Raw genomic sequence first — 21,921 nt, 5'->3', positions numbered from 1 at the left:
TGGTGTGGTGTACAGTTGGGTCCAATAAGTTTTGGGTGGGTTTTGGAGGTCTTCCCATGCAATATAAGGGGGTTTATGGTGAGATGTGTACCTGGGCCTTTTTATGTGAAGTTCATTGCAGTGCCCCATAAGGTTCCCCACTGCTCTGTTAGAATGCCTGTGTGACCAGTCTAAAAATGCTGGCCCAATTACTTTTTTATGCATTTTTCATTTGGATGTGTTCCTTTCAGAAAGATCGATATGTTGAGGACAAGCACAACTGAAAAATGGTCATTTACAAAACAAAAAGACATTTTTCTGTTTTGAAAATGGGACATGTTTGGTACTGGATTTTTGTGCATGTTCCGCAAAATGTTCAAACTAGGATTTGGACGTCATATAGAAAATGTCCCTCAATATTTATTAAAGAGGAATGGGGAGCACAGATCTTCAAAATATATTCAAATATCCCCATTTTCGCTTGTGTGAGGTTACAGCAGTGAGGCGGGCAATGTTCCAGAACGTAAGTTAACCATTGAAGGCAGTGCAGCTTTGGCGTGTATCCGATGCTGGAGGAGGTGAGAGCTGAAGGCGGTTGCGGACACAACCACTGGACACTTAAGGCACAAGTTTTCCATAAAGAATCATTTTTATAATACTGAGGACTTCAAAAAAGTTGGTCCAAAATCCTGTCTCTTGCAGTTGATACTTTGATAGTTGTTCACTTTCTGCATGTTGCACTGCTTTTAGCTGTGTATAGCTGAAATTATCAGAAGCAATTAAGGAAAGATTCATAAACTATAGTTTATAAATCTTTCCTTAATTGCTTCTGATAATTTCAGATAATCCATATTTTGGATTTGTAGGTAGTTAGCTCTGTGGGCAACAGCCAGCTCATCAGGTTGGGCACCATAACCAAGGCTCACAAAATGGCAATTACTTTTTCAAGACAGTTTATTGAACAACCAAGTACAAACCAAGAAAGCAGCAGATATAACATTTTCAGAATGCAAAATACAGTGCACAAAACACCAAACCACCAAACAGGCGAAGACAATCAGAGCTCATCGAAGCCCCACTTCACATAATGCCATCCCCAACCCTCAACCCCTGGCATCACTGGCTTCCGCAGACGGTTGAGTACCTGGCTTTTAATCAGCAGGGTAAAGTGTCCAAATAAGACACCCAAACGGACAAGAAGAGCTTACTACGATGACGAGAAAACCGAGTGGACAAGGATTCCCATACCATTAATTGATGGAATTTGTTACGCCAATACCAAATGGTGGGTGGGGAGTAATTACTTTTTAGTCTCAGACACTCACAGTCATCTTAGCAATTAGATTTTTTTTAAATTCAACTCTTAAGTAGTACTGTATATTGATACTTCTTTTTTTAACAACATTCTGTACCCCATAGGGATCACTACAGATATTCTATTTCTTAAGTGCTATCAATACACCTGTCCTGAGCAAATTCAATAGTATACTGATCTTTAGTTAAGCCCTTTCTCCACTCAACCATACCACAAGGGATTGGGCTTCTTCTTCTCCTTGTCTCAGATCTTTACTCCAAAGGGTTCCATCCCCAGGGTTTTGATCCTCCTCACCAGTACCCAGCGGAGGTTTACAGGAACTGATCTGGATTCACTACTTCCCAGACTAGTCTCCTTTCCGGTTTCATGTCTGGAAGTATCCTTGAAATACTACATCTATCCATGTGTATCATCGCCTCCCTTTTTCTTCTCCCCTATACCCATCTATATATAAGAAGCATTTCTTCCTTGTCACACCCATAGCTGTGCACCATCTCATTCCTCTCTCTCCCTCTCTTGTGGTCAGCCATCCCTGTCTTCCCCCTTCTGTCCTCTGATTTGGCATCTTTCTCCTCTCCTTCCCATAGCCTGGAATCAAGTTTATTAAATTTTTGTTATGTACGCAATATCAAAAACTTCAAAGTGTATAACATTTTAAAAATGGGGGGAGAACAAAACTCTTTTACACAATTACATTCAAATTCTATCCATTCTAATACATAACTGGTACAAAAGGTGAAGGGGATGAACTACAATCTTTAAAGAGAGAAAGAAAACATTTAGCGGGGAGCATTTCTCTCTTCTTCCCTCCCTTTTCCTATGGTCTAACATCTCTCTCCTTCTCTCCTCCCCTTTCCATGATTTGGCATCTCTCTCCTCTCCTTCCTGCAGTTTGGCATCTCTCCTTCCCTTCCATTCCCTGGTCTGGTATCTCTGTCCTTCCCATTCAAGTGGTCTGATATTTTTCTCTTCCCTCCTTCCATCACCCTTCTCCAGAATCTGACATCTCTTACTTGAGTCATCTCTCCTCCTTCCCAGTGTAATATTTCTCCCTCCCTCCTCCCACCACTATCATGTCCAACAATTTTCCCTCTTTCTTCCTTTCCCCATGTATACCATCTTTCTTTTCCTCCCACTCCACATACCTTTGCCCAACAATTCTTTTTATCTTCCCTCACCCACCAACAGCATCTCTCTTTCCCTCCCCACCACCCCACCCATGCATCTCTCTTTCCCTCCCTTCCTAACCCCTAGCCCATGCAGCATCTGTCATTCCCTGCCTTTCCAAGCCCCTTCCAGTCCATACTATACCTATCCTTTTTGTTTTTCCAACCCCTACCCTGCAGCCCATGCAGATTCATTCCTCCCCACATTCCCAATCCCAGCCCCTTCCCCCCTTAAGCTGCATCCAGTAGTATGACCTCTTTCCAGTTCCTGACTCCCCCACCTACTACCTCCCAGCCGCTGTAATTTAAAATTGTCAGGGAGCCAGCAGCACAATGAAGAGAGCCTCCCACTGTTGGCCTGCCCAGAAGTATTCTTTCTGCAGCACTTCCTCTTCCTGAGTAGGCAGGGCGCTACAGAAAGAACACTTCTGGGGCAGGCCAACAGCAGGAGGCTCGCCTCATTGTGTCACTGGCTGCCTGAAGATTTTAAGTTACAGCGGCAGGGAGATGGTAGGTGGGGGAGTCGGAAAAGCCATACTTCCAGTTGCTAATTTTTGGGGAGGCCATGGCTCCTTTGGCCTCCCCTATTCTGACGCCTATGACCCCAGCCTTAAACAGCTATACCTCCTGGTTCTTGTAATTCAAAACATTGCTTAATGAAAACCGTTGCTGCAGCTACTGCTCTTCCCCTTTTTGTGGGCAATAAGCCTTCCAAACAAATGTTCAAACAGAGCTTTGAGCCCAAAGGAAAAAGGTTTCTGCAACATAAAACCTGTGCTGGAGTTCATTTCCTCTAGTCCAGTGGTTCCCAACCTTGTCCTGGGGGACCACCAGAAAGTCAGGTTTTCAAGATATCCCTAATGAATATGCATGAGAGAGATTTGCATAATGGAAGTGACATGTATGCAAATCTCTCTCATGCATATTCATTAGGAATATCCTGAAAACCCAACTGGCTGGTGGCCCCCCCAGGACAGTGTTGGGAACCACTGCTCTAGTCTGTTTTGCCAACTTAGTTCAAAATTCAAACATAATTCTCAGAGACTTTGCAAACATTGTCTTTAATCCACTTCCCAAATCATGTCTTCATAATACCTGGGAGCAAGGTGGCTAGGATTAAGGGTCAGGTCAATCTCAATTCCAGGCGAGCAGGTTCAAGTCAGCTTGGCTCCTTGCATCTCTTCTGTAGGATTGGGATAGCTTGGCACCCTGTATGTTGCCACCACAGGCTTATCCTTCTCATCCCTCAGGGCTTCCTTTCTCTACCCTCTAGGACAGTGTCTCTCAAATTTTTTTTAGCTACGGCACACTAAATGGAGCAAATGTTTTTGTGGCACATTATAATTGAAATTATAAAATTGCAAAACCAACAAAAATTTTAATATGAGAGTTATTTATTTAAAGCTCTCAAAGCTATGTATGGGTAATTGTAACAATGATGAAACTAAAGTAGACAGAATACAATTGCTAATCAATGTGATGGATGTGCTTGTTTTTGAGGGCATATTAACTCAAAACGTGGCTCGATAGTCGATAAGCAAACACGCATTTCAACATCCACCATCTGCAGTCGTTCTCTTTTTTGCGATTTAATTTCTGTCAGAGTGAAAATCCAAGTTTGCAAAGATAAGAAGATCCAAGCTGTAAGAAAGCCTTGATTGCTTTGTTGCTCAAGTTAGGATAACTGCTGCATAAAAAAATACTTGCCGTTAGTTTTTCAAGGACCAATCATGTCAAAGAATGATTCTTGTCTGGGCGTTTGTATCCTTACGCACACAGATGCTAATAACATTGACAAACTCTTGCGTACGTGACATACATGTCATTTGTTCTAGATTATACTTATGAAGGGAATTTTTAAAATTAAAGTACAATTTTGGAATCTCTCGTGGCACACCCGGAATCTCTTCGGGGCAAACAGTTTGAGAGACACTGTTCTAGGCTAATCATTTAAACAACCCCTTTCTGCCTGTTTGCCTAGCTGTTAATTACCACCATCTGGGAAATTCTTGTTCATTCAGCACCTCCCCAAGGCTGCTTCAGAACAGGGCTGAAAAGCCCCAGTGTCTTCTGGTACCTGTAGTTCCTACCAAATAAAGCTCTATTTCCTCCTTTTACTCTATTAAGATGGGTTAATATTACACCGGGCTTAATTATGTTCACTACAGGGACAAGCAACAGGAGTTTGCGTGTCAACCCTAGCTGTTAGGAAGGCAATTAAATTTCCCCATTCCTGGGAAGTGATATCAGAGGAAGGGAAGGGAAGCGGCACTCACACGGCAGGAGGGGGAAGGGAAGGAGTGTATGGAGGTGGGGGTGGAGAAGGTGGGGCAGGGGAGGTGCGCCACCGCCCAGGGCGCCTCTCACCCTCGCTATGTCACTGTTCACAATCACACTTGGGGGAAGGGCGAGAAGTCTCACCTACTATCTCCCTTTTTCCTCAGGTGAAGCACCAGGCATCAAGCCTTCAGGGATCAATGGAGCCTGCCTGAGCGGGACTCCAGCCAAAATCTATACATAGTGCATGATGTGTGATGCTGCTATTTTTGTACATGTGTAGGTTTGTTTGTTTTTTTGTGGGTTTTTTAAAATCTTTATTGATTTTCAAACTTTGATAGTGCAATACAATTGGTTAATCATAAATACTGCATAAAACGTACTATTAACTATACAATTAATACATTAAACAGACATTTTCTCCCATTCATGTGGGAAGCAGAAACCTGAGGTACAGCTATACAATGGGAATGATGTTATTGAATGAGAGTACCCAAGAAAGGGACTTGGGGGTAATGGTGGACATGACAATGAAGCCGACGGCACAGTGCGCAGCGGCTGCTAAGAGAGCGAATAGAATGCTAGGTATAATCAAGAAGTCTATTACAACCAGAATGAAAGAAGTTATCCTGCCTTTGTATCGGGCGATGGTGCATCCGCATCTGGAGTACTGCGTCCAATATTGGTCGCCGTATCTTAAGAAGGACATGGCGTTACTCGAGAGGGTTCAGAGGAGAGCGACGCGTCTGATAAAAGGGATGGAAAACTTTTCATACGCTGAGAGAATGGAGAAACTGGGTTTCTTTTCCCTGGAGAAGAGGAGACTTAGAGGGAATATGATAGAGACTAACAAGATCATGAAGGGCATAGAGAGAGTAGAGAGGGACAGATTCTTCAAACTTTCGGAAAATAAAAGAACAAGAGGGCATTCAGAAAAGTTGAAAGGGGACAGATTCAAAACAAATGATAGGAAGTTTTTCTTCACTCAACGTGTGGTGGACACCTGGAATGCGCTTCCAGAGGGCGTAATAGGGCAGAGTACGGTACTGGGGTTCAAGAAAGGAATGGACAATTTCCTGCAGGAAAAGGGGATAAAGGGGTATAGATAGAGGATTACTGCACAGGTCCTGGACCTGTTGGGCTGCCGCGTGAGTGGCTGCTAGGCACGATGGACCTCAGGTCTGACCCAGCAGAGGCATTGCTTATGTTCTTATGTTCTTAAATCACTGCTTAAATTATATGCTGGAAAATACACATACAAGTTTATCCAAGTTTCCAAGTTTTATTTAAAATTTGTTAAAATTGCCTATACAAGGTTTCTAGGTGGTGTACAATTAAAAAAGGATGGGGGGGGGGATATATTTTTTAATAATCCATATGCCGATACACTAGACCAGTGGTCTCAAACTCAATCCCTTTGCAGGGCCACATTTTGGATTTCTAGGTACTTGGAGGGCTGCTGTGAGCTCCCGTCATAGTCTCGAGAAACTACGGGAGCTTACGGCAGCCATTTCCTATGAGTGATCTGCACGGGGCAGGAGTGTAGGAAGATTGCTCCTACCCCGAAAACCCACTAGACCACCAGGTAAGGCTAAGAGGGCTTAAATATAGCCCGAAAAATGAAAATGGATCTAAAAAGAAAAAAATTGCGAATAACCGAATCCGCGGATGCTGAAACCGTGGATTTGGAGGGAGAAGTGTCTGTATACTGTCTCTTCCTCTGTTAACCGCTTTGAATTGTGGCATTGTGATATATAAAAATAAAGTTGTTATTATCATTAGTAACAATTTAATACAAATAACCAAACAAACAGATTTTGTATTATTTTCTACATTTCTTATGATGAATCCCTACTTATAAATACCAGCTATGATTTGTTAAGGTATGATCAAGAGAAACAGATCCATCAAACACTGTCATTTTCTTGGTTTGGGATAATGAACTCCAGCAGTCATCAGCAGATGATATCTTGTTGTAAAAAAATCAGTTTGAACTTTGCAGCAGGTTTTGACACTCAGAAAGCACTTGTTAGAAGCTCAGCATGACCCTTTTCTCGATCTTCCCCAGGTGTTTCTTTTGCGAGGTGTTTGCTGCAAGTACAGTATAGTGCTAATAATGCCTTCCGTTTTTAAAATTTTTAAAAAAAGATTATTTGGTGGGGGTAGAGGTGGGGGAAATAGTTGTGCATTAATGTCTATAAGTATAATGTGAATTTAGTGTAAACTTATGTATATTGAAATTGTTTGTTTGCACTATGTTAGTTTAGAAATTTAATAAATATTTATATATAAAAAAAAAATCAGGTTTCAAGGGAATAACATAACATAACATAAAATTCACTTGTGTACCACAAATACCATTAACCCCTGAGACAAATAACCACCTGGCATCAATCTTAACGCAAATTGAACTATGGATGGCCGATTTCAAACTGAAACTCAATCCAGAAAAAAACAAATTCTTCCTGGCAAGTCCGAATGACAAAATCAAAGATTCATCAATCTCCTTGAATGGTCAAGTCCTTCCTATCACAGATTCCATAAAAATTCTAGGAGTGACACTAGACCGCAACCTTACCCTTGAAGCACACACCGACCTACTGGTCAGAAAAGGCTTCTCCGCCTTATGGAAGCTAAGAACCATCAGAAAGTACTTTGATGCTCCCTCATTCCGCTTACTTGTGCAATCCTCCATCCTAAGCTTACTCGATTTCTGTAACATTATCTACCTGGGATCTTTCAAAAAAAACATTCAAAGACTACGAATCATCCAAAACTCGGCTATCCGTCTGATCTTTGGACTAAAAAAATGGGAACACTTAACTCCCTACTACCAAAAACTCCACTGGTTACCCTTGGAAGCAAGAGTGTAATTCAAGTTTGCCTGTTTTTGTTTCAAATCCATCCTTGGTTCGGCCCCTCTATACTTGGTACCCCATTTTATCTTAGATTGCCCATCCAGACCCACACGCAGAACCCATCTGTTTAGCCATCCAACTCTAAACGCCTGCTATTACAAAAGATACCTGAATAGAACTCTCACCTCCCAAGCAGGTCAGCTTAATAATTGGCTGGCCAATATTATCTCGCGCTCCTCAACCTACCTAAACTTCAGGAAACTACTAACCTATTTAACCGATTTAGAGCCTAGACCTCTATGCCCGACCTATGGCCCCCTTTTATTGCTTCTGTATCCAGCTCACGCATTCAAACTGTATCTTCATTTGCTGATTGTACTTATATTCGCTGACTATCCAACCCCCTCTTTGTTATTCCTATTTTCACTGATTGTACCTTTTCGCTGACTGTCCAGCCCTTCTTGCTGTACTTATTTTCTCTGACTGTACCTATATTCGCTGATTGTCCAGTCCTTCTTTGTTGTAAACTGCCTCGAACTACTACAGCTTTGGCGGTATATAAGAAATAAATTATTATTATTATTATTAAGTTCTATCTGGTTCACAAAGATTAATAATACAAGTGAATAAACATCCTGTTTCTAACTTCCAAAAGATTCCCTAAAAAGATATGTCTTTAAGGCACGTCAAAATAGTTGATACGAAATTGGGAATGTGAATATACGAGTTAAATCCCTAGTCCATGAGGCTGCCTGGAAAGATAGTAATTGTTCCTGAAATTTCTTGTATTTACATCCCTTTACAGAGGGGAATGAAAACAATGAATGAGATTTTCTAGTGTTTAGAGTTTGTAATAATAAAAGATTCCATAAGATGCTCAGGAATTGAGCCTGTTAGTGCCTTAAAGCAAATGCAGCCGAGCTTAAATTTAACCCGTGCCTCAACTGGAAGCCAGTGCAGTCGGCGATAAAAATCAGTGATATGATCATGCTTCCTCAAGTTGAAAATCAATCTGACTGTTGCATTCTTAATTATGCGCAGTCTGTAAAGGTTTTTCTGAGTACCAGCAAGATGGACAGTGTTTCAATAGTCCAAGTGTCTAAGGACACGTGGCTAAGGACAAGTGATTGAACCAGCAATCGAAAGGAATTAATATCAAAATATGCTCTAATAGTTCTCAGTGTCCATAAAGTATAGAAACCCTTTTGAACCAACAAGTCAACCTGATTTTTCATTGTAAGGGTACGATCTAGAATTACATCAAGTATCTTTATGGTTGGCTGGATGCTATAAATTGTGTCATTTACAACAATAGATGTAACATCTTCATTTAGATTTGGTGAACTTAGTTTTTTCTGTATTAATTTTCAATTTAAATTCTGACATCCAAAATTCAATTATCTGTAGAATCTCTACCACAGTTTGATTTGCTTGAGAAAGAGAAGTATGAACAGGAATTAAAATAGTGATGTTGTCAGCATAACTAAATAGTTTAATTTTGAACTGGGACAATCTTTTGCCCAAAGAGGCCAAATAAACATTAAAAAACAGTGGAGACAGAGGAGAACCCTGGGGTTACTCCGACTGTTTGAGAGCTCATTGTTAAGTTTCACTTGATAAGTTCTAGATTTAAGAAAACCCTCAAACCATTTCAAGACTTGACCATGTATACCTATAGCATCCAGACATGGTCCACAAGATCGAACGCACTACTTAAGTCCAGTTGGGATTGACGAGATGGGCCTCTAATTAGCCACTTAGGATCCTTGGGAATTGGAGTTACAATAATATGACCTCACTATGGAGGAAAGATCCCACCATTAAGCAGATAAGTTATCCAAATAAACAAATGTAATTAAAACTATATAGGCGCTAGTTCCATCATGTCCAGAGAGCACAATATGATTTCACATATTTATTATAAGTTTCCTAAAATCGTATCAATCAGGATCAGCAAAAGTACCCCACTCTAGATCTAATAAAGGTAGGAAATCCTGTTTCTTGCGTACATCCAATGAAGAAGATGATCGTAAATTATCAATTTTCTTGCTAAAATAGCTTGCTAGGTTTGCCGAATTTGGGGGACTTACTTGAGCTGACTGTGAAAGGGGGTTGATTTCAAAAATGTTAGTAACAATTTTAAAGAGTTCTTTAGTATTAGTACCAGTTATTAGGGCAGGATTAACCAATAGGCCAAGTAGGCACGTGCCTAGGGCCCGAAATGGTCAGGAGGGCCCGATGAAGGTAGGCATCAACATTGTTTTTTCCAAACGGCAATGGGCCCCTCCAGCATCAATCGGCAACGCGGGCCCCCCCCAATCAGCAACGCGGGCCCCACCCCGATCGGCAATGCGACCCCCCCCCCCCCCCATCGACAGAAAGTAAGACAAGCAAGCAATGCGGGTAAGAAAGGCAACGGGAACTGTAATTGTGCAAGCGGTGCTGCTTGCCCAAAGCTTCCCTCAGATGCAACTTCCTGTTTCCACCTGGGCACATGATGGGGTGGTGCGGGGCAGGGGGCTCAGTGTACTTGTGTGCCTAGGAGCCCTCGACGAATTAATCCTGTTATACTGATTTTTGAAGAATAAAATGTCTTACATTGTACTTTAATCAATTGTTTATAGGAATAGACCTCTTTCCTCCAAGAAACTCGATCATTTTGATTTCCTTATTTTAACCAAACTCGTTCCAATTTCCTTACTTTACGTTTTAAGGCCAGGAGCTCATCACCAAACCATTGTTTAGATTTGCGAAAATGTTTCTTAATGCAATGTTTTTTTTGTTTAGGAGCTAATTTATCTAAAATAGTTAAACTGATATTTTCCCAATGTGATTCAAACACTATGCAGGTAAAGCAAAGTTGTTTACCTATAACAGGTAAGTCAGCCACTAGGGGAGGTAGGTGTGTTTTTATGACCTGCTATCCTGCTATTCTTGAAAAACACCTGTTATATGTATGCAGCTTTGCTTTTTCTGAGGACAACAAAGATAGCTGGCCTTACAACTGGGAAGCCTGAGTTAAAGTTGCTTTAAACAACAGGAAAATGGAAAAAAAAACTGATAATAGGGATGGGCTGTCATTTGCAATGACATAGGAAGTGTCCGCATATCCCATGTCATTAGCAATTAAATATGAGCAGAAAACAAAAACACATTTTAAGCAGTGCACCCTATTTGCAAAGGGGTGCACTTTTTAGAAAGAATGTACACTCTTTCTTTATACTATGGTTCCTGCATGCAGCATCAAAGTCCAAAAATACTATTACTAGGAGGAATGCAATGAAGCTAGTAAGCAGTAAATTTAAAAGGAGAAAGAGACAGAAACTGGGACTTGTATGCCACCTTTTTGTAGTTTTACAAACCACATTCAAAGCGGTTTACATTTAGGCAATCGAAACATTTTTCCTATCTGTCCTGGTGGGCTCACAATCTATCTAATATACCTGGGGCATTGGAGGATTAAGTGATTTGCTCAGGGTCACAAGAAGCAGCAAGGGGTTTGAACCCACTACCTCAGGGTGCTGAGGCTGTAGCTCTATCTACTACTACAAACTGGAGAAAACATCTCTTCACTCAGCATGTAATTAAACTCTGGAATTCGTGGCCCAAAAATGTGGTGAAAGCAGTTAGCTTAGCAGGATTTAATAAAGGTTTGGATAATTTCCTAAACAGGGGGAGTGACATGGTATAATTTTTTTGTTTGTTTTATAGATTAGTTTAACTGCGGTATTTTGTAAGAGTTGAAGCCAGCAAATTTCCTTTTGTGTAATGCCTTGATACAGGGCTTTGCAGAAGTCAGTGTTGGAGATAACAAAAGAGTAAATCAGAAAGTTGATAGAGGGGGGGTCTAAAAGAGAAATGATAGAACGAATGAGTCTTAGGGCTTCTTTTATTAAACTGCCCTAGCGGGGTTAACGCGCGTGACTTTTCATCACGCGTTAACCCCTGCACTGGCATAAAAACTACCGTCTGCTCAAGAGGAGGCGGTGGCGGCTAGCGCGGCCGGCGGTTTAGCGCGCGCTATTACGCACGTTAAACCACTAGCGTGGCTTTGTAAAAGGCGCCCTTAGTTTATAAAAAAATTTCTGACTAACATTGCTGATTTGGTGATGAAAACTGAGATCTTCATCAATGATAACTCCTAGAAGTTTGATTTTATTGTCAATTTGGATTAGGCATGAATCAATACTGATAGGCAGGATCAGAGTTACTTTTGGAAAGGTAGAGAAAAATACACCCTTGGATTAAAAGTATTCATGGAAAGTTTGTTTTGTCAAAACCAAGAGCTAATTTTGTTACGTTTATTGTTAATTTCTACTGTTTCTTTGGGTGCATTAGAGTTTAGGGGGTGAAGCAATTGAATGTCATCGATGTAGGCAAAAACAGTAAAGCCTATGAATTATGCCAGGGTGAGATAACTATCTAGGGCAGTGTTCTTCAATGCAAGGCCTGGGGGGCAAATCACTAGAATTTGTGGGAGCCAGTCAAAGAAGCCGCTGAGCGCCAAAGCGCTCTCCCACTCTTTGTCGCTCAGTGGCCGAAGAAACCAGCTGCGACCAGCCGGGTTAGCAGTGGGACAGGAGCTGGAAAGCTTGCTTTGCCTTCTGCACCTCTGGACCACCAGACCAGAGGAGGTAGGAGGATGGGGCAGAGTGAAGAGCGAGCGAGGAAAGGGTGCTGGGTGCAGAGCCTGGTGGGGGTGGGGGAGGGGGAAGGTTCAGAGTCTGATGGGGGAGGAGAGGGAGGGTGGAGAGTGTGACGGGGAGGCTGTGTGCAGAGTTTGATGGGGGAGGGAGAGTGCAGACATTAACGGGGCTATGTGCAGAGTCCGACCGTGGGGGGGGGGGGGCTGTGTGCAGAGTCTGATGGAGATGGAGGGTGCAGAGTCTGATGGGGGCTGGGTGCAGAGTCTGACAGGGGGGAGGGAGGGAAGGGGGATTGGTGCAGAACCTGACAGGGATAGACTGGTGCACGGGGTAGGGAGTTGGGAAGGCAGTGAGGACAGATGCTCAGGGGGTTGTGAAAGACAGATACTGTATGTACTGGGAGAAGGTTGGGAAGGACAAATGCATGGGCTGGGGGGAGGGGTTAGGAAAGGAGGAAAAGAGAGATGCTGCACAGGGGGAGTAGTGGAAAGGGAGAGAAAGAAATGCTGCCAGTGGTGGAGGGAAAATGGAACAGAGAATTATTGGATATAAGTGTGTGGTGTGAGAGGGAAAGAGAGATGATGTATATAGGGAAAGGAAGAAAGAGGGAGAATTGTTGGACATGATAGTAGTGGAGAGGAGGGAGGGAGAAATGTTGCACTGGGAGGGAGGAGACATGACCCAAAGAAGGGAGAGATATCAGACCACTAGAACGGGAAGAAGCGAGAGAGATGCCAGACCACAAAATGGAAGGGACAGAGAGATGCCAGAATGCAGAAAGGAGAGGAAAGAGATGCCAGACCATGGGAGAGGAGTGAGATTCCAGGCTATGGAAAGGAGAGAAGAGAGATGGTAGACCATATGAGGGGGGAAGGGGGAAGACAGAGATGTCTGACTATGGGAGAGGGATGGGATGGAGGGGAAGGGGAGAAAGAGGGAGGAGATGGTGCACAGCAATGGGTGCAACAGGGAAGAGATAAGAAGAAATGCTCCTTATGGATAGATGGGTATAGGGGAGAAGAAAGAGGGAGGAGATGGTGCACATGAATAGATGGGAAGGGAAGGCATGGAAAAGTAGATTTTGAGAAGAAAGTTGAATGTTAAAAGTTGAATGCTAACGATGGATGTATGATAAAAAATAATAGACTGACTACATTGGTGATAAATGCCAGCGGGGAGAGAGCTGATGACAGCTTAGAAAAACGCTCAGAAAAAGTGAAACTCTGAGGGGGGTGAATACCTCCCCTTGGGCAAGAGTTTACAATCCAATCATTGCATTTGCTATTTGGAGCATCACTCTCAGACCGCTTGGTGATGCTCCAAATAGCAAATGCAATGATTGGATTGTAAACTCTTGCCCAAGGGGAGGTATTCACCCCCCTCAGAGTTTCACTTTTTCTGAGCGTTTTTCTAAGCTGTCATCAGCTCTCTCCCCGCTGGCATTTATCACCAATGTAGTCAGTCTATTATTTTTTATCATAAATACTCTTACTGACTAGGGTTTTCATATATGAGTCCCTGTATTTATCTTTAACGATGGATGTATGGCAGAAAGTAAAGGAGAGAAAAACAGTAAATGGATAAGGTGGCCCTGGATACACAGTTAAGAGCACTTGAAGGAAGTGCAGCCAGAGACTGAGAAAGATGGTTTGTAAACCAAATTCACCAGGCAACAAAGGTAGGGGAAATGGTTTTACTTTCAATTTAGTGATTGAATTGTGTCAGTTTTGAGAAATTACATCTGCTCTCTATATTTTGCACTTTTCAGGAAGAAATGCATTTGTTTCTATTTCTCTGGGGGTTGTACTTCATGCATCTTAGGGTTTTGTTTGTATATATTAGTACTTTAGTTTGTGGTCCTGTATTTGTATAGGGGTTATCTGTGTTCTGTATGTGTGACCAAGGCCAGGTGTTCTGGTAGAAATGAATGTTGAGAAACATACAGTGTGCTTTGTGTAGTTTAATTTTGTGGTTGACCATTATGTATTATTAATAAGATTATATTGTGTGTATATATGGAAAATGAATGGAAAAAATGGTATTGCAATTAGTACTATTATGGGGGCAGGGTCTGGAGCAGAGCTTGGGAGGGGTCTTGGGGTGGAGCTTGCAGGCCCCACAAACAAAAAAGCGTTCCACCCCTATGGAAAAATATTTAGCGGCTTTCCTTCAGTTCATTAGAATCTAAAGTGATCTAAAGGAATCCACTGTGCTAGGATTCAAAGGCAAATTAGATGCACATCTCCTTACGAGAGGCATAGAGGGATATGGGTGACTAAAACTGCATCAGGTGTATACCTGACTGGGCCTCCGCGTGTGCGGATCGCCGGACTCGATGGACCATGGGTCTGATCTGGAGATGGCAGTTCTTATGTTCTTATGTTCTAAGTGGGTCCAGCTTAAAAATTGATGAAGATCACTGATCTAGGGACTGAATGCTCAAAGCCTACGCTAGTGTTAAAAGCTGTTAGTTTCAGCCTACCTTGCACGTTAATGTGTGCAGGATGTTAAGAGAAGTGGTATTGAAATGGTATTTAAATGAATGTAAATGAGGTCAGCAGCATTTCTTCTCCAGTGTTTAAATGCAAGCAATTTCAATGCGCTGAAGCAATACTGGTCTTAGTGCTGAAAACTTAAGGTCAGCTCAGGGATGGCATTGAAGGTCTTTCAGGTGAAGATTTCTTGTAAATGTGGCACATTAAAATGCAGGTTTGTCCTTTTTGTGCAAGGGGAAGGGAGCTGGTTCAAGTGCTGTAATGAGAAACAAACATGCAAGCGAGTCTAAGCAAAACTGAAAGAGAAAGCATGGATCAGCACCAGTTGTCCTGTATTTACATATGAGACTTTCAAAAATGTAAAAGCAAACAATTTTTGAATGGCTCATTCTTAAAGGTACAGAAAAACAATGCCAACGTGTGGGTGTGGGAGTGCAACAAAACAAAACCTGAGTCCAGAGAAAGGAAAAGTATTCTCTTAGACCCCGATGCTCTAAAGCAGTGGTTCCCAACCCTGTCCTGGAGGACCACCAGGCCAATCGGGTTTTCAGGATAGCCCTAATGAATATGCATGGAGCAGATTTACATGCCTGTCACCTCCATTATATGTAAATCTCTCTTATGCATATTCATTAGGGCTACCCTGAAAACCCGATTGGCCTAGTGGTCCTTCAGGACAGGGTTGAGAACCACTGCTCTAAAGCAGGGATGTCCAACCTGTGGCCCCGTGAAGTATTTTGTGCGGTCCCCGGTCGAGGGCGATGCAGTGTTTTCCTCTGCTGCCCCCGGGCCCCAGAAACATTTTTTTTGGCCAATGCGGCCCAGGGAAGCCAAAAGGTTGGACAGCCCTGCTCTAAAGCATTCCGTGACAGTAAGAGTTATTAAAACACTCTATAGTGTGATGGTCGAGTCGGAGCTTCCTTTAAATGGCTATTAACTTTCAGAGCAAAGGACTGATGAATCAAAAGTAAATTAAGATGAATGGAACCTGAGATATCTGCTTTGTTTTCCAGATCTTCCTAGCAGTGGCTAATTTTGAACAGAATGAAAACAGTCAGGAGTTGTCTGTGATTTACAAGTGGAACCCCAAGAAGCAGAAATTTTTTGTTTACCAGAGGATCGCCACACACAGCGCTAGGGACTGGGAGTCATTTCAGATAGGGGGAGAGGCGTTCCTCGTCGTTGCCAACCACAGACAAGGTATTCCTACCTTATTTGTAAAAGTGCATCCTAATGTACAGGTAATTGTTTATTGTTTACAAGGTATTTGGTATACTGCTAGATGAGATGATGCCGTAAGGGGTTTACAATCTAAAGCCTTTTTTTTACAAAGCCGCACGGCAAACACTCCAATGTCCATTAATTCCCTATGGATGTTGAAGTGATAACCGATTAATTCCCTATGGATGTCGGAGGGATACTAGTGTGGCTTTATAAAAGGAAGGGGGGGGGGGAGGAATAAGTTAGAAAGGAAAGGAACACCATCAAATAATAAAGGAAAGTAAAAAGAGAAATAGGCAAAAAGATAAACTAACTGGAAATAATCACTTTGATAGACACCGGGGGTCATTATTCAATAGCATGACTGCTTATTTAAAAGATAAAAGGGCACCCCATTGTATATGCACATTTTTATGTACACAGTATATGCCAAGAACACACAAAACATCCACATAATAATGGATCTTAACTTAAAAAGACGAGTGTTTCCTTTATTCCGCTCAGGAAATACAATTATATACATAAGATGGATGAGCAATCCATTGTTATATTTCTGTTTTGCACTATTTTGTCTATATATGTTCGGGTTCTTTTAGATTTTTATATTCTTTCTGATGTTTTCTCTATTAAGTTTGGATTTTAATTGTTCACCACTTTGATCAGTTTTTTGTTTGATATATGTCATTCTTTCCATTTCCATATAATAATTTTTATTCGTGTTTTTAGCTCAGAAATCTCTGGATGCTCTTTAGCATATTTTATCATTGTGGTATAATCTGAATTGTATGTCTCATTATGCTTTGAGCATTTTGTTTCCTCATTTTTCTGTCATATAACCTTATTCAATTTAAATCATTTCATTCATATTCATTTTTGCTCACTCACCACAATCATTCCACTTTCATTTTCCTATCACTCGTTGTTTTATCTTTATCACTCTCATTATATGGTCACTATCACCACATCACAGACAATTCATTCCATCAATTGCTGAATATTAATCTCAATGGGGGGGAATATATCAAATGAGTTATCTGGCAGGAGAAATTCCTGCCTGATTAACTCATAGACCCTAGGGTTGACTTGGATATTTATTGACACACACCGCTAAATATCTGAACAAACCACTGTGGTAGTGCCAGGGAGATCTGGCGGCATACTCTGGACAGCGCGTGCTATAACCACTAGCGCACCTTAGTAAAAGGAACCCTAAGTGTATCGCCCTGGATGAAGACTGCCCCAACTTTGTTGGTCGGACTGAGAACTTTTCATTGGTCCCTGTATAATTCCCCCCAGTGGGTTATAAATTACCACTAATCCATATGCATTCTTTATTTATGTTATGTATTGTGAATGATTTTTATGCATGTGATTTGTAACTTGCCTAAGTAATAGGCGTGAGATACATTTTTAAAATAAATAAAATAAATCTAATTGTAAACATTTATACTGACTCTAAATCTGCTGCAAGTGACCATGCTTACAATATACATGTAGCAAATATATATTTAATGGACCAGATCGTAAAGATTAATAGCATTTATGGGTTAGCCTCAGCCCCACCACTCCACCGCTGTACTATCTCGTGACCGTGGGAAGAATTATGTGGCACTTCATCACTGGCTGCCCTTATATGATTTAATAATCGTTACTTTTTAATCAATTTATAAATATTATCTATAGTAAAAAAATTTTTATCTATAGTAAAAAAATTGTGTGTAGTCTCCAATTCTAATTCAGCACAAATAATAGTATGTGTACTTAGCTTATATCAGCCACTGCCTGGGAGTCTGACCCGATATGACATGTTTCGCACCCTCCGGTGCTGTATCAAGGGTCTCCCTGTGTACAATAAAAAGGAAGCCGTTAGTGTCATTTTTATCTAGCCCCCCCTATTTTGTGTAAACCATACATCTTCAGCTCCTATTAATTTAACCGCACTAATGCTTACCGAGGTCGCGCGTGTCATCCGACTCAAGTTCATATCAAGAGAAAGATGGCGTCGGCGTCCGACCTCAGGGTTAATGTACTCTCGCTATCATTAATAATCAAATCCCTCCCCCTGGGACTCATTGGTCCAACCACTAGCCAATGACCGTAATCCACTCAATCTCCCCATTCAATCCATGTGGTTCAACAGTATCCAATGAAAAAATGTATCTCTGTTCATTTTCATTCAGTTTTATCTGATCTTACAATATAGGCACATTTTTGATCTATTATTTTTATTTATTTAAAAAATTTATTCTCCATGCGAGTATCTAAGCGGATTACAATGTAAACATACACAATCAGGTATACTCAAACACTATAATAATGACATTTCCCTGCCAATTTCCCTCAACCCAAAGCACATCTGCTAAAAAAAAAGAAAAAAAGCATACAGTTGATACAAATTTGCATAAAGCAAATTATAAAATAAACTGAACACCAATAGCTAATAAAAAGCTTGGCCAGCTGGTGAATGCATAACATGCTCTATACAGCAGTCCATTTATGTTTGCTATCCTGCACTTACTTTGAATGTTTTCTTTTCTAGGTGACAATCACAATATAAATAGTATCATTTACAAATGGAACTCAAGAACTGCACTTTTTGAGATTAACCAGACCATTCCTACCTCAGGGGCTTATGACTGGGAGTTTTTCACTATTGGACCTTATTCATTCCTGGTTGTGGCAAACACCTTTAATGGTACATCCACAAAGATACATTCTCATATCTACATCTGGCTCAGCGGAATGTTCCGACTCTTCCAGTCGATTCTGGTAAGAAAGCTATCTGTACCAGTCTATAAATAGTTTTTGATCTTATGTGCAGTGGTGTATTTTGCGTGGGCCCAGAGTTAATTTGAGTGAACGCCCCGGCAGCATCCATCTCTCCCTCTCTCTCCTGCCCACAAACCGGCAACTGCCCCTCTCTCTAAGCTCCCATCCTCCTACGATATACTTCAGAGGAATTCCTGGTAGACGCAGTGATTCATTTTCACTGTTTATGCTGGTCCCACAGATTTTCCTCTGCCGCATTCTGCCAGTGAGGAAACAGAAAGCGATTTCAGCAAGGATGGGACATGACCCCAACCCTCCCCACCGAGATCTTGGTAGGCCCCCCTGTGCTTACCTGAGGTTCCTGGTAATCAGGGGGGGGGGGGTAATTGGGGGCAGGAATGAAACCCTTGTTCCTGCCCCTTGCAGCAGGGTGTGGGGGTGAGTCTTAATTGGAAGGAAGCTCTGGAATGAGGCAGCATAGAATTAAGGTGAAAGAGGAGTAATTCAGAAGTAATCCAAGGAAATACTTCTTCCTGGAAACAATGGTAAATGAATGGAATGGCCTCATATTTGAATTTAAGAAAGCTAGGGATAAGTACATAGAATCTCTAAGGGAAAGGAAGGGATAGTAGCTTATTATGGATGGACAGACTGGATAGGCCATAAAATTTTATTTTCCTACATTTTTTAATGTTCCTATGTATTCTGGTATATTTTCTATTTCTATAACTCTCATGCTGTCACTTTGAAGTATAATAATTTCTATACTAGATGAAGCAGTTTCAGTATGTACAGTGATACCTTGGAATCCGAACGCCCCAGTACTCGAACAACTTGGAATCCGAATGAAAAATTCGAGCAAATTTTGCCCCGGAATCCAAAAGCTGCTTTGGAATCCCAATGCCCTGCATGTTGTTCATGTGTGTTTGTACATACATTTCCCCAGCGCTCAGGTCACCCATACATCGTTCAGTTCATTATCGGAAGCTGTAGTGGAAGCATCTCATGTGATTTTCGCCTTTGTGTAGTGTAGTGAAGAAAATACTATACTGTATCATTATTATTATTATTAGTTAATATTTTACCTTAAAATCCAGTGTATTTACTGTTAAAATTTGAGTTTGTGGGACCCAGGAATGGATTAATCCAGTTTCTATTATTTTAAATGGGAAAAATTGACTTGGAACTCAAACGGGGTTCTGGAATAGATTAATTTTGGATTACCAAGATATCACTGTATTTGTTTTATTGAGCTATGAGTGGAACGGACAAAGAAAAGTAAACTCTGAAAAACAGAACTATTTTTTACTAATAAGAAATTCCATGGAAAGAAAACATTTCTTTTAGAACAGATATACTCAACAAAATTGTAGGCACAGCATGATTTAATGAAAGCACACATAAACATGAAGGAAGAGATGCAAAATATATCCTTGTGTCTCTTGGGGCAAGTTCATTTGAGCCAAAACATTTGAGTCCACGCAGAATGCTGCAATAAAACATCCTCATTCAATGATTAACCCAAGTTGTGGCATCTCTAATAGATTGGTTGGGACATATGTAGTGTAGCCAAAAATAATTGTTGGTTTTCATTTATTGCTGATTTCTTTCCTGTTTTTAAGGTGATTTATTTTATTTGTTTTACACATTTGTTTTAATAGTATTTTTTAACATGCACTATAGCATTTAATGTGCACTACACAAAATGTGTGCTAATTTTCATGTTACTGTGTGTTAAATCACTTTAACAGGCACTGATTTTTTTTAAAGACAGGGGGCCTTCTATTAAAATGTGTTATTATGGGCTTAATGATCTTTAATGCAAACTTTTAACATGCTGCAAGCTTAGAACTAACACTGCATCAAGAACAAACATAAGAACATACGAATTGCTGCTGCTGGGTCAGACCAGTGGTCCATCATGCCCAGTAATCTGCTCACACAACGGCCCTCTGGTCAAAGACCAGCGCCCTAACTAAGATTAGCCTTACCTGAGTACGTTCTGTTTCAGCAGGAACTTGTCTAATTCTGTCTTGAATCCCTGATTGGTGTTCTCCCCTATGACAGACTCCGGAAGAGTGTTCCAGTTTTCTACCACTCTCTGGGTGAAGAAGAACTTCCTTATGTTCGTACAGAATCTATCCCCTTTCAATTGTAGAGAGTGCCCTCTCGTTCTCTCTACCTTGGAGAGGGTGAACAACCTGTCCTTATCTACCGAGTCTATTCCCTTCAGTACCTTTTATTGCACATCATACATAACAATTTTTTTGGGTACATCAAAAGCAGAAAAACTGTGAGGGAATCCGTAGGACCGTTGGATGATCAAGGAGCAAAAGGGGCGCTCAGGGAGTATAAGGCCATAGTGGAGAGACTGAATGAATTCTTTGCTTCAGTATTTATGGAAGAAGATGTATGAGATCTACTTGAAATTGTTTTATAGGGTGACGATGTGGAGGAACTGAAAGAAATCTCGGTGAATCTCGAAGATGTATTAAGCCAAATTGACAAATTAAAAAGTGATAAATCACCTGGACCGGATGGTATACATCCCAGGGTATTAAAAGAACTTAAACATGAAATTTCTGACCTGCTGTTAGTGATCTGTAACCTGTTGCTATAATTGTCTGTAGTACCTGAAGATTGGAGGGTAGCCAATGTTATGCCAATTTTTAAAAAGTGTTCCAAGGTAGATCCGGGAAATTACAGACCGGTAAGCTTGACTCCAGTGCCGGGCAAAATGGTGAAAACAATTATAAAAAATAAAATTGTGGAACACGTAGACAAACATGATTTAATGATAGAGTCAGCATGGGTTCAGCCAAGGGAGATCTTGCCTAACCAATTTGCTTGACTTAAGGTGTATATAAACATGTGGATAAAGGGTGCCGGTTGAAGTAGTGTATTTAGATTTTCAGAAATTTTGATAAAATTCTTCATGAGAGGCTCCTGAGAAAATTAAAGAGTCATGAGATAGGTGGCAAAGTTCAGTTGTGAATTAGGAATTGGTTATCGGATAGAAAACAGAGGTTGGGGTTAAATGGTCATTTTTCTCAATGGAGGAGAATAAACAATAGAGTGCTGCAAGGATCTGTACTGGAACCGCTGCTATTTAACATATTTATAAATGATCTGGAAATTGGAACGACGAGTGAGGTGATTAAATTTGCAGATGGCACTAAACTGTTCAAAGTTGTT

At 41.1% G+C, this 21,921-nt stretch overlaps 1 protein-coding gene across 1 annotated transcript in view; it reads left to right on the top strand.

The window, feature by feature from the left end:
• Window positions 1–21,921, top strand: part of TSPEAR (thrombospondin type laminin G domain and EAR repeats) — a 137,320-nt gene that overhangs the window by 91,580 nt on the left and 23,819 nt on the right. The window contains exons 8-9 of the mRNA XM_033944110.1: window positions 15,750–15,936; window positions 18,497–18,726. Of these exons, the coding sequence (XP_033800001.1) occupies window positions 15,750–15,936; window positions 18,497–18,726 (417 nt within the window). The remainder of the gene's footprint in view (window positions 1–15,749; window positions 15,937–18,496; window positions 18,727–21,921) is intronic.

The sequence above is a fragment of the Geotrypetes seraphini genome, chromosome 5 (assembly GCF_902459505.1).
Source record: "Geotrypetes seraphini chromosome 5, aGeoSer1.1, whole genome shotgun sequence".
NCBI lineage: Eukaryota > Metazoa > Chordata > Amphibia > Gymnophiona > Dermophiidae > Geotrypetes > Geotrypetes seraphini.
This window is presented reverse-complemented; position numbering and strand designations above follow the sequence as displayed.